Source organism: Anomaloglossus baeobatrachus, chromosome 10 (genome assembly GCF_048569485.1).
Source record: "Anomaloglossus baeobatrachus isolate aAnoBae1 chromosome 10, aAnoBae1.hap1, whole genome shotgun sequence".
NCBI lineage: Eukaryota > Metazoa > Chordata > Amphibia > Anura > Aromobatidae > Anomaloglossus > Anomaloglossus baeobatrachus.
Genome location: NC_134362.1, coordinates 206,784,356 through 206,797,629, shown reverse-complemented (window position 1 = coordinate 206,797,629; position 13,274 = coordinate 206,784,356). Strand labels below are relative to the sequence as shown.

General features: G+C 42.0%; 1 protein-coding gene across 1 annotated transcript in view; it reads left to right on the top strand.

Annotated features, from left to right (window-relative positions):
- The first annotated feature begins 152 nt into the window (after window positions 1–152).
- The window catches only part of LOC142254860 (fatty acyl-CoA hydrolase precursor, medium chain-like), a 40,565-nt gene continuing 27,443 nt past the window's right edge, over window positions 153–13,274 (top strand). The window contains exons 1-4 of the mRNA XM_075326203.1: window positions 153–228; window positions 5,919–6,114; window positions 11,185–11,323; window positions 12,043–12,176. Coding sequence (XP_075182318.1) covers window positions 168–228; window positions 5,919–6,114; window positions 11,185–11,323; window positions 12,043–12,176 — 530 coding nt within the window. The 5' untranslated portion in view covers window positions 153–167. The remainder of the gene's footprint in view (window positions 229–5,918; window positions 6,115–11,184; window positions 11,324–12,042; window positions 12,177–13,274) is intronic.

The window sequence follows — 13,274 nt, the reverse complement described above, 5'->3', positions numbered from 1 at the left end:
TGGGTGTAGCCCTGTTACTTGGCTATTAATGCCGCTGCTGGTGATCTGCCGTTATACTGTGATATGTTAAACAGTAACGAGAAAGATTATACCAGTGACCTAAGATCAGACTGCGCAGAAAAAGCCTGGATCAGAGCAGGATCCCCGGAGACTGCAGCGCACGAGACATGGGGAGTCTGCCGCATATTCTGCTGCTTACCACATTGTTTATATCTACAACTGGAACAGGTGAGAATCAGGTGCAGAATGCTAGAATCTAATAGCGATATTATTACATCTAGGGGCAGTATTATAGTAGTTATATTCTTGTACATAGGGGCAGTATTATAGCAGTTATATTCTTGTACATAGGGGGCAGTATTATAGTAGTTATATTCTTGTACATAGGGGCAGTACTATAGTAGTTATATTCTTGTACATAGGGGGCAGTATTATAGTAGTTATATTCTTGTATATAGGGGCAGTATTATAGTAGTTATATTCTTGTACATAGGGGGCAGTATTATAGTAGTTATATTCTTGTACATGGGGGCAGTATTATAGTAGTTATATTCTTGTACATAGGGGGCAGTATTATAGTACTTATATTCTTGTACATAAGGGGCAGTATTATAGTAGTTATATTCTTGTACATAGAGGCAGTATTATAGTAGTTATATTCTTGTACTTAGGGAGCAGTATTATAGTAGTTATATTCTTGGACATATGGGCAGTATTATAGCAGTTATATTCTTGTACATAGGGGCAATATTATAGTAGTTATAATCTTGTACATAGGGGGCAGTATTATAGTAGTTATATTCTTGTACATAGGGGGCAGTATTATAGTAGTTATATTCTTGTACATAGAGGCAGTATTATAGTAGTTATATTCTTGTACTTAGGGAGCAGTATTATAGTAGTTATATTCTTGTACATATGGGGCAGTATTATAGTAGTTATATTCTTGAACATAGGGGGCAGTATTATAGTAGTTATATTCCTGTACATAGGGGCAGTAGTATAGTAGTTATATTCTTGGACATATGGGCAGTATTATAGTAGTTATATTCTTGTACATAGGGAGCAGTATTATAGTAGTTATAATCTTGTACATAGGGGGCAGTATTATAGTAGTTATATTCCTGTACATAGGGGCAGTAGTATAGTAGTTATATTCTTGGACATATGGGCATTATTATAGTAGTTATATTCTTGTACATAGGGGCAGTATTATAGTAGTTATATTCTTGTACATAGGGGCAGTATTATAGTAGTTATATTATTGTACATAGGGGGCAGTATTATAGTAGTTATATTCCTGTACATAGGGGCAGTAGTATAGTAGTTATATTCTTGGACATATGGGCATTATTATAGTAGTTATATTCTTGTACATAGGGGCAGTATTATAGTAGTTATATTCTTGTACATAGGGGCAGTATTATAGTAGTTATATTATTGTACATAGGGGGCAGTATTATAGTAGTTATATTCTTGTACATAGGGAGCAGTATTATAGTAGTTATAATCTTGTACATAGGGGGCAGTATTATAGTAGTTATATTCCTGTACATAGGGGCAGTAGTATAGTAGTTATATTCTTGGACATATGGGCATTATTATAGTAGTTATATTCTTGTACATAGGGGCAGTATTATAGTAGTTATATTCTTGTACATAGGGGCAGTATTATAGTAGTTATATTATTGTACATAGGGGGCAGTATTATAGTAGTTATATTCCTGTACATAGGGGCAGTAGTATAGTAGTTATATTCTTGGACATATGGGCAGTAGTATAGTAGTTATAATCTTGTACATAGGGGGCAGTATTATAGTAGTTATATTCCTGTACATAGGGGCAGTATTATAGTAGTTATATTCTTGGACATATGGGCAGTAGTATAGTAGTTATATTCTTGTACATAGGGGCATTATTATAGTAGTTATATTCTTGTACATAGGGGCAGTATTATAGTAATTATATTCTTGTACATAGGGGGCAGTATTATAGTAGTTATATTCTTGTATATAGAGGGCAGTATTATAGTAGTTATATTCTTGTACATAGAGGCAGTATTATAGTAGTTATATTCCTGTACATAGGAGCAGTATTATAGTAGTTATATTCTTGTACATAGGGGGCAGTATTATAGTAGTTATATTCTTGTACTTAGGGAGCAGTATTATAGTAGTTATATTCTTGTACATAGGGGGCAGTATTATAGTACTTATATTCTTGTACATATGGGGCAGTATTATAGTAGTTATATTCTTGAACATAGGGGGCAGTATTATAGTAGTTATATTCCTGTACATAGGGGCAGTAGTATAGTAGTTATATTCTTGGACATATGGGCAGTAGTATAGTAGTTATAATCTTGTACATAGGGGGCAGTATTATAGTAGTTATATTCCTGTACATAGGGGCAGTAGTATAGTAGTTATATTCTTGGACATATGGGCATTATTATAGTAGTTATATTCTTGTACATAGGGGCAGTATTATAGTAGTTATATTCTTGTACATAGGGGCAGTATTATAGTAGTTATATTATTGTACATAGGGGGCAGTATTATAGTAGTTATATTCCTGTACATAGGGGCAGTAGTATAGTAGTTATATTCTTGGACATATGGGCAGTAGTATAGTAGTTATAATCTTGTACATAGGGGGCAGTATTATAGTAGTTATATTCCTGTACATAGGGGCAGTATTATAGTAGTTATATTCTTGGACATATGGGCAGTAGTATAGTAGTTATATTCTTGTACATAGGGGCATTATTATAGTAGTTATATTCTTGTACATAGGGGCAGTATTATAGTAATTATATTCTTGTACATAGGGGGCAGTATTATAGTAGTTATATTCTTGTATATAGAGGGCAGTATTATAGTAGTTATATTCTTGTACATAGAGGCAGTATTATAGTAGTTATATTCCTGTACATAGGAGCAGTATTATAGTAGTTATATTCTTGTACATAGGGGGCAGTATTATAGTAGTTATATTCTTGTACATAGGGGGAAGTATTATACTAGTTATATTCTTGTACATAAGGGGCAGTATTATAGTAGTTATATTCTTGTACATAGGAGCAGTATTATAGTAGTTATATTCTTGTACATAGGAGCAGTATTATAGTAGTTATATTCTTGTACATAGGAGCAGTATTATAGTAGTTATATTCTTGTACATAGGAACAGTATTATAGTAGTTATATTCTTGTACATAGGGGCAGTATTATAGTAGTTATATTCTTGTACATAGGGGCAGTATTATAGTAGTTGTATTTTTGTACATAGGGGGAAGTATTATAGTAGTTATATTCTTGTACATAGGGGCAGTATTATAGTAGTTATATTCTTGTACATAAGGGGCAGTATTATAGTAGTTGTATTCTTGTACATAGAAACAGTATTGTAGTAGTTATATTCTTGTACATAGGGGCAGTATTATAGTAGATATATTCTTGTACATAGGGACAGTATTATAGTAGTTATATTCTTGTACATAGGGGGCAGTATTATAGTAGTTATATTCTTGTACATAGAAACAGTATTGTAGTAGTTATATTCTTGTACATAGGGGGCAGTATTATAGTAGATATATTCTTGTACATAGGGACAGTATTATAGTAGTTATATTCTTGTATATAGGGGCAGTATTATAGTAGTTATATTCTTGTACATAAGGGGCAGTATTATAGTAGTTATATTCTTGTACATGGGGGCAGTATTATAGTAGTTATATTCTTGTATGTAGGAGCAGTATTATAGTACTTATATTCTTGTACATAGAGGCAGTATTATAGTAGTTATAGTCTTGTACATAGGAGCAGTATTATAGTAGTTATATTCTTGTATATAGGGGGCAGTATTATAGTAGTTATATTCTTGTATATAGGGGGCAGTATTACAGTAGTTATATTCTTGTATATAGGGGCAGTATTATAGTAGTTATATTCTTGTATATAGGCGGCAGTATTATAGTAGTTATATTCTTGTACATAGGGGGCAGTATTATAGTGCTTATATTCTTGTACATTGAGGCAGGATTATAGTAGTTATATTCTTGTACATAGTGGCAGTATTATAGTAGTTATATTCTTGTACATAAGGGCATTATTATAGTAGTTATATTCTTGTACATAGGCAGTATTATAGTAGTTATATTCTTGTACATAGAGGCAGTATTATAGTAGTTATATTCTTGTACATAGGGGGCAGTATTATAGTAGTTATATTCTTGTATATAGAGGGCAGTATTATAGTAGTTATATTCTTGTACATAGAGGCAGTATTATAGTAGTTATATTCCTGTACATAGGAGCAGTATTATAGTAGTTATATTCTTGTACATAGGGGGCAGTATTATAGTAGTTATATTCTTGTACATAGGGGGCAGTATTATACTAGTTATATTCTTGTACATAAGGGGCAGTATTATAGTAGTTATATTCTTGTACATAGGAGCAGTATTATAGTAGTTATATTCTTGTACATAGGAGCAGTATTATAGTAGTTATATTCTTGTACATAGGAGCAGTATTATAGTAGTTATATTATTGTACATAGGAACAGTATTATAGTAGTTATATTCTTGTACATAGGGGCAGTATTATAGTAGTTATATTCTTGTACATAGGGGCAGTATTATAGTAGTTGTATTTTTGTACATAGGGGGAAGTATTATAGTAGTTATATTCTTGTACATAGGGGCAGTATTATAGTAGTTATATTCTTGTACATAAGGGGCAGTATTATAGTAGTTATATTCTTGTACATAGAAACAGTATTGTAGTAGTTATATTCTTGTACATAGGGGCAGTATTATAGTAGATATATTCTTGTACATAGGGACAGTATTATAGTAGTTATATTCTTGTACATAGGGGGCAGTATTATAGTAGTTATATTCTTGTACATAGAAACAGTATTGTAGTAGTTATATTCTTGTACATAGGGGGCAGTATTATAGTAGATATATTCTTGTACATAGGGACAGTATTATAGTAGTTATATTCTTGTATATAGGGGCAGTATTATAGTAGTTATATTCTTGTACATAAGGGGCAGTATTATAGTAGTTATATTCTTGTACATGGGGGCAGTATTATAGTAGTTATATTCTTGTATGTAGGAGCAGTATTATAGTACTTATATTCTTGTACATAGAGGCAGTATTATAGTAGTTATAGTCTTGTACATAGGAGCAGTATTATAGTAGTTATATTCTTGTATATAGGGGGCAGTATTATAGTAGTTATATTCTTGTATATAGGGGGCAGTATTACAGTAGTTATATTCTTGTATATAGGGGCAGTATTATAGTAGTTATATTCTTGTATATAGGCGGCAGTATTATAGTAGTTATATTCTTGTACATAGGGGGCAGTATTATAGTGCTTATATTCTTGTACATTGAGGCAGTATTATAGTAGTTATATTCTTGTACATAAGGGCATTATTATAGTAGTTATATTCTTGTACATAGGCAGTATTATAGTAGTTATATTCTTGTACATAGAGGCAGTATTATAGTAGTTATATTCTTGTACATAGGGGGCAGTATTATAGTAGTTATATTCTTGTACATAGGGGGCAGTATTATAGTACTTATATTCTTGTACATAGAGGCAGTATTATAGCAGTTATATTCCTGTACATAGGGGGCAGTATTGGTTATATTTTTCTCCTTATGGGTAATATTGTCATAGTTATTAGTACATTCGTAGGAGTTGGTATTATGGCTGTTCCTGTCCGATGGGTTCAGTAGTTATAATTAATACTTGTACAGTAGGGTTAGTAAATATATTGCAGTAGCACACGCTGTATGCAGGAGCAGGAGGAGCCATTAAGGACAGGAGAATGTGAAACATTAATTGTATTGTTAATTGTCCCAAAACATTTTTTGATTTCTATGTGTGAAAGATGTAAGACCTTTAGTAGCCACTAAATATGGAGAGCTGCGGGGCGTTTCGGTGCCAGTGAAGGAGACCTCTAGAGCCGTTGATGTATTTTATGGAATCCCTTTTGCAAAACCTCCTGTGGGAAAACTGAGATTTGCTCATCCAGAACCTCCTGAGCCCTGGAAATCTGTAAGAGACGCCTCCGAGCCTCCTCCAATGTGAGTCTCATGTATTTGTGATGAGGTCGTAGTAAAGTATCGTGTATACAGAGGGTGAAATAAGTATTGAACACATGATCAATATTTTAAGTAACTATATTTCTAAAGCTGCTATTGACATGAATTTCTCACCATATATTGGTAATAACCCATCCTATCCACACAAGTGAAGAATTCATAAATTTAGTGATGTGTAATAATAAGAAATGACACATGGAAAAAGTATTGCACACGTTGCTATAATTTATTTAATGCTTTGTATAAAAGCCGGGTGTTGGTGATGAAATGCCCCTCACGTTTATGAAAAGTCGCACAATACACAGGTAACCTTGGCACACCAGCCTGACTAAAGAACTGAGGCGAATTTCCAGGGTTGCTGAGCAGAGATGGAAGGTATCTCATTCCAACCAACATTTCACCACATAGAAACAGTCGCTCACTACTTTCAAGTCCACACTCACTACTGCAGAAAAAACCTACTTCTCATATCCTTCCTGTCTCGCAACCCTAAACTGCTCTTCAACATCTTCAATTCTCCCCTCTGTTCCCCAGCACCTCCTCCCTCTCATCTCACCTGAAGACTTTGCTTCATTTTTCAAGCAGTCCTCTTCCTCAAAAAACAACTTATACACAATGACAGAGGATAAACATTCTTCTTTATGCTCCAGATCACATCTCACCACTTGTGCACTTGACCCTATCCTGTCCCACCTCATCCCCAATCTCACCATAGTCTTCATCCTGACCCTAACCCATCTCTGCAACCTATCACGAACAACAGGTGTCTTCCCCTCATGTGTTAAACACGCCTCAATCACACCCACCCTCAAAAAGCCCTCCCTTGATGTATCCTCTGTGTCTAGCTATCACCTCTTATCACTTCTCTCCCAGCCTAAAAAAACTACTGGAACAGCATGTCCATCTGGAATTGTCCTCATACCTCTCCTCCTGCTCCATCTTTGACCCGCTACAATCTGTCTTCTGACCGCATCACTCCACTGAAACTGCCCTAACTAAAATCACCAACGACCTACTAACCGCTAAAGCCAAGTGACACCATTCTGTCCTCCTTCTCTTGGACCTGTCCTCTGCCTTCGACACAGTGGACCATTCCTTCCTACTACAGATTTTCTCCTCTCTGGGCATCACAGACTTGGCCCTATCTTGGATCTTTTTATACCTAACCGACTGAACATTTAGGGTCTCCCACTCACAAACCACCTCCTAATCTCGCCCCCTATCTGTCGATGTCCCCCAAGGTTAAGTTCTTGGACCCCTCTTCTTTTCCATCTCCACCTTCGGCCTGGGACAGTTCATAGAGTCCCACGGCTTCTCACCTCTCATGCTGATGATGCGCAGATCTATCTCTTTGGACCCAATATCACCTTCATGCTAATCAGAATCCCATAATGTCTGTCTGCTATTTCACCCATTTTGTTCGCTTGATTTCTAAAACTTAACGTGGATAAAACAGACTATCATCTTTCCCCAATCTCACTCAACCAACAGACCCATCCATCAAAGTCAATGGCTGCTCACTCTCCCCATTTCATAAGTTTACTGCTTCTGGGTTCCCTCGACTCGGCTTTCTCCTTCAAGCCTCATTTCCAATCCCTTTCCACCTGCTGCCGACTACAACTCAAAAATATCTCCCGGATCCGTACATTCCTTAACCAAAAATCTTCAAAAACATTAGTGCATGCCCTCATCATCTCCCTCCTTGACTACTGCAACCTCCTGCTCTGTGGCCTCCATTCTAACACTCTTGCACTCCTCCAATCTATCCTAAACTCTGCTGCTCGACTATTCCACCTGTCCCCCCGCTATTCCCCGGCCTATCCTCTTTGCAGACTTCTTCACTGACTTCCAATTTCCCAAAGACTCAAGTTCAAAACCCTCACCGTGATATGCAAAGCCATCCATGACCTGCCTCCTCCTTACATCTGTGAGCTAGTCTCCTGGTACATACCTGCATGCAACCTCCGATCCTGACAAGATCTCCTTCTCACCTCCCATCTTTTCTCATCTTCCCACAATTGCATACAGTATTTCTCCCGTGTATCCCCCATATACTCTGGACCTCTCTACAGTAACATTTCAGACTCTAACCTACCGTGGAAACCTTCAAAAGGAACCTGAAGACCCACCTCTTCCAATAAGCCTACAGCCTGCCATAACCCTCAGTCCACAATACCTCTGCATGACCAGCTCTACCATCAGCTACTGTATCCTCACCCATCCCCTGTAGACTGTGAGCCCTCATGGGCAGGGTCCTCTCTCCTCCTGTATCCTCACCCATTCCCTGTAGACTGTGAGCCCTCGCGGGCAGAGTCCTCTCTCCTGCTGTACCCTCACCCATCTACTGTAGACTGTGAGCCCTCGCGGGCAGGGTCCTCTCTCCTCCTGTATCCTCACCCATCCCCTGTAGACTGTGAGCCCTCGCGGGCAGGGACCTCTCTCATACTGTACCCTCTTCCATCCCCTGTAGACTGTGAGCCCTCTTGGGCAGGGTCCTCTCTCCTCCTGTACCCTCTCCCATCCCCTGTAGACTGTGAGCTCTCTTGGGCAGGGTCCTCTCTCCTCCTGTAGACTATGAGCCTTCGTGGGCAGCGAACTCTCTCCTCCTGTACCCTCTCCCATCCCCTGTAGACTGTGAGCCCTCGTGGGCAGGGTCCTCTCTCCTCCTGTATCCTCACCCATCCCCTGTAGACTGTGAGCCCTCGCGGGCAGGGACCTCTCTCATACTGTACCCTCTTCCATCCCCTGTAGACTGTGAGCCCTCGTGGGCAGGGTCCTCTATCTCCTCCTGTACCCTCTCCCATCCCCTGTAGACCATGAGCCCACGTGGGCAGGGTTTTCTCTCCTCCTATATCCTCACGCATTCCCTGTAGACTGTGAGCCTTCGTGGGCAGGGACCTCTCTCTTCCTGTACCCTCTTCCATCCCCTGTAGACTGTGAGCCCTCTTGGGCAGGGTCCTCTCTCCTCCTGTACCCTCTCCCATCCCCTGTAGACTGTGAGCTCTCTTGGGCAGGGTCCTCTCTCCTCCTGTAGACTATGAGCCTTCGTGGGCAGCGAACTCTCTCCTCCTGTACCCTCTCCCATCCCCTGTAGACTGTGAGCCCTCATGGGCAGGGTCCTCTCTCCTCCTGTAGACTGTGAGCCTTCGTGGGCAGGGTCCTCTCTCCTCCTGTTCCCTCTCCCATCCCCTGTAGACTGTGAGCCCTCATGGGCAGGGACCTCTCCCATCCCCTGTAGACTGTGAGCCCTCGTGGGCAGGGACTTCTCCTATCCCCTGTAGACTGTGAGCCTTCGTGGGCAGGGACCTCTCTCCTCCTGTACCAGTCTGTGCCTTGTATTATTCATGATTACTATACTTGTTTTATGTGTACACCTTTTCACATGCAAAGCGCGATGGAATAAATGGCGTTATAACAAATAATAATAATGAAGCTTCCAAATGCCTCCAGTATGGAGACACTAGTCGCCTGCATTGCTCAGGTGGATTTTGGCCCATTCTTCCACCCAAACACTCCTCACATCCTGCAGGTCCCGGCTCCTTCTATGATCTCTGGGCTTTAGTTCCTTCCATACATTTTCTATTGGATTCGGCTCCGGTGATCGGCTCGGCCATTCTAGTAGCTTCATTTTCTTTCTTTGAAACCAGTGTAGAGTTTCCTAGGCCGTGTGTTTGGGGTCATTGTCTTACTGAAATGTCCACCCTCGTTTTATCTTCATCATCCTTGTAGATGGCAGCAGATTTTTATCAGCAATGTCTCTGTACTTTTGTCCATTCATCTTCATCAATCACATGTAGTTTCCAGTACCGTCTGTTGAAAAACAGCCGCACACCATGATGTTCCCTCCACCACACTTCACTGGTGTTGGTGTTTTTGGGGTGACTTGCCTTTTGGCCTCCAAACCTGGTGTGTATTATGGCAGCCAAAGAGTTAACTTTAGCTGTCATCTGACCAGACTATATTCTCCGGTATTTCACAGGCTTCTCTAAATGCTGTTGTGTAAACTTTGAACGCCCTTGAACCTGCTTTCTGTTTAGCAATAGAGTCTTGCATAGAGGAGCGTGCATACATGCCCTTGGAAGGGGGAAGTGCATTACTTAGTTTTCTGTTGTCCCTCCTGATTATAGGTCTTTCTGTTGCTCTCAACAGTTGGTCCTTGGCACTTGGACAACTCTTCTGATACTTCTTTTCATGCTTCTCTCTGAAATCTTGCGGGGAGCTCCTGGTCATGGCCAGTTTATGGTGAAATTATATTCTTTCCACTTCTGGATTTAGTCTCCAACAGTGCTCACTGGCATTAGTATGTTTTAAAAAAAATAGGTCTTGACACAGCTCACTGGTTTTACCCATCATGAGATGTTTCTTGTGTGGCACCTTAGAAATAAGACACTTTTTTAGGCCATCAGATGAGCCAGCTGATATTATTTTTCACTAAATGGCACAATTGCTTTCTAATTACTGATAGATTTCAGCTTCACTTTGCATGGCTTTATGCACTTCAATTTTATAATGTGTTCAATACTTTTTCCCTGCGTCATTTCTCATTATTACACATCACTAAATGTATGGCTCAAACAGTGCTCACTGGCATTAGTATGTTTTAAAACAATATGGTTGCATAGGTCTTGACACAGCTCACTAGTTTTACCCATCAGGAGATGTTTCTTGAGTGGCACCTTAGTAATAAGACACTTTTTTTAGGCCATCAGATGAGCCAGCTGATATTACTTTTCACTAAATGGCACAATTGCTTTCTAATTACTGATAGATTTCGGCTTCACTGTCCAGGGCTTTTTGCACCTCTATTTCTTCATATGTTCAATACTTTTTCCTTGCATCATTTCTCATTATTACACATAACAAAATGTTTGCTCATCTCTGGCTTGATTTCTTTGTCTGTGTGAATTGGATGGGTTGTAACTGACATCTGGTGAGAATTTCATGTCAATATCACCTTTAGAAATATATTTACTTGGAAAATCGGTGACGTGTTCAATACTTATTTCACCGGCTGATCATTTCTGTGACGCAAGTTTATTCTGTTTATTTCAGATGTTTACAGGTAGAAGAGTTCATGATAGGGGTAGCAGAATATTACCAATCCTCTCTAAAGCTTTCCCGTTCCTCTGAAGATTGCCTGTACCTGAACGTGTTTACTCCGGCCGACAGAGACATGAAATCTAATTTACCTGTAAGTATTTGCGGTGTTTACTTCTCCTGAGGCCCGGAGCACGTCCTCACCGTTGCCGGGGATCGGGGAAGCGCGTCCTCACCGTTGCCGGGGATCGGGGAAGCACGTCCTCACCGCTGCCGGCGATCGGGGAAGCACGTCCTCACCGCTGCCGGGGATCGGGGAAGCGCGTCCTCACCGCTGCCGGGGATCGGGGAAGCACGTCCTCACCGCTGCCGGGGATCGGGGAAGCACGTCCTCACCGCTGCCGGGGATCGGGGAAGCGCGTCCTCACCGCTGCCGGGGATCGGGGAAGCGCGTCCTCACCGCTGCCGGGGATCGGGGAAGCGCGTCCTCACCGCTGCCGGGGATCGGGGAAGCACGTCCTCACCGCTGCCGGGGATCGGGGAAGCGCGTCCTCACCGCTGCCGGGGATCGGGGAAGCGCGTCCTCACCGCTGCCGGGGATCGGGGAAGCGCGTCCTCACCGCTGCCTGGGATCGGGGACTTTGCTTCCAAGTCTCTCTTGATTAAATATTTGTTTAATTCTTTGCTTTCACCTTCGCTTCCTACATTTATTCTTTGTTACATTTCTCTGGCTTCTGTAATATTAAATGTGTGAGTGATTATCTACTGCCGCACACAACACTATATGCCGTGTTACGAGACGCTTACTAGGGGTAGGCCGTGAAGAGTAATGCCATTTTATTCAATTGTTGTAATGTTCCCTTCTTTCCCCAGGTCATGGTCTTTATACATGGTGGGGGGCTGCTGTTCGGGTTCGCCAACATGTTTGATGGTTCTGCACTTAGCGCCTATGAGAACGTGGTGCTTGTGAGCATTCAGTACAGGCTGGGAATCCCAGGATTCTTCAGGTAAATATTCCCGCTCCTCCATAATGTATATCCTCCCTTATTCATAATTTACCATTTTACAGGTAGGAATAATTTACAAAAACAATCAAATTAGTTTGTAAATCTCCACAAACAGAATAATGAGTGCAGCTCTGGAGTATAATACAGGAGGTAACTCAGGATCAGTAATGTATGTGTCGCGGGCGGGGGGGTGCGCTGCTCGACCGCGCGCTTGCTGCTCGGGTCCGGCTGCTGCTGCTCGGGGGCTCGAGCGGTGGGCCGGATCCGGGGACTCGAGCGGCGCTCCTCGCCCGTGAGTGAAAGGGGTGGTCTGTTGGGGTTTGGGATGTCGGTTTGTGACGCCACCCACGGTTTGTGGTGAGGTTGGGGACACCACCGCTGCTCTGTACGGGGATTCTGGGAGCGATGACAGGGAGCAGCTGGGATGTTTCTCTCCCCAACGTGCATAGGGGGATTTTGGTAGTCCCGGGGCCCGGAGTTGTTGACTGTAAGGTGGATTGCGGGGCTTGGCCGGATGCAGGGTTGCGGGGCAGCGCAGTGCCAGACGGCACGGTGGTACTTACTCAGCCAGTAACGTACACGGAGTCTCTGGTAAAACAAACGGCTGGATAGACGAGTCCCACAGACGGCTGCGGCGGTCATTCCCGGTAGGTTGGCGGTAACTGTCTCTCCCTGCACCGGTGTTGTGTTCTCGGCCCCGATGGCTTCCCACCGGTAACCCGCTCCCCAGCGGTATATTTGCCGGAGGAGCCCCTTTTGCCCGCAGGCGCTGGCCCTGGGAACTCTAGCTGTGGCGGTAGCTGTATTTCCCTTCACAGTTGAGCGGTTGCCTTTAGTCAGGTCTTTACTGCTGGGAAACCCCTGAGGTTCCCATCGCTGACGGATTTGACCGGTTTAACGGCGACTCCAAGCCTGGTCGGGGTCCGCAGGCCCTGCCGAATGGTGCTGGCCTCTCTTCGCTCCCCGGTCCGGTACCGGCGGGCCACCGCCCATCCCCGGTCCTTACGGTTGTGCGTCAATCGGCCTCGCCTGCAGACGGTCACCACCGCCTGCCAACCTTGCTGTTTCTGTGCCCGGGCCACAGACCCGGACACGGCC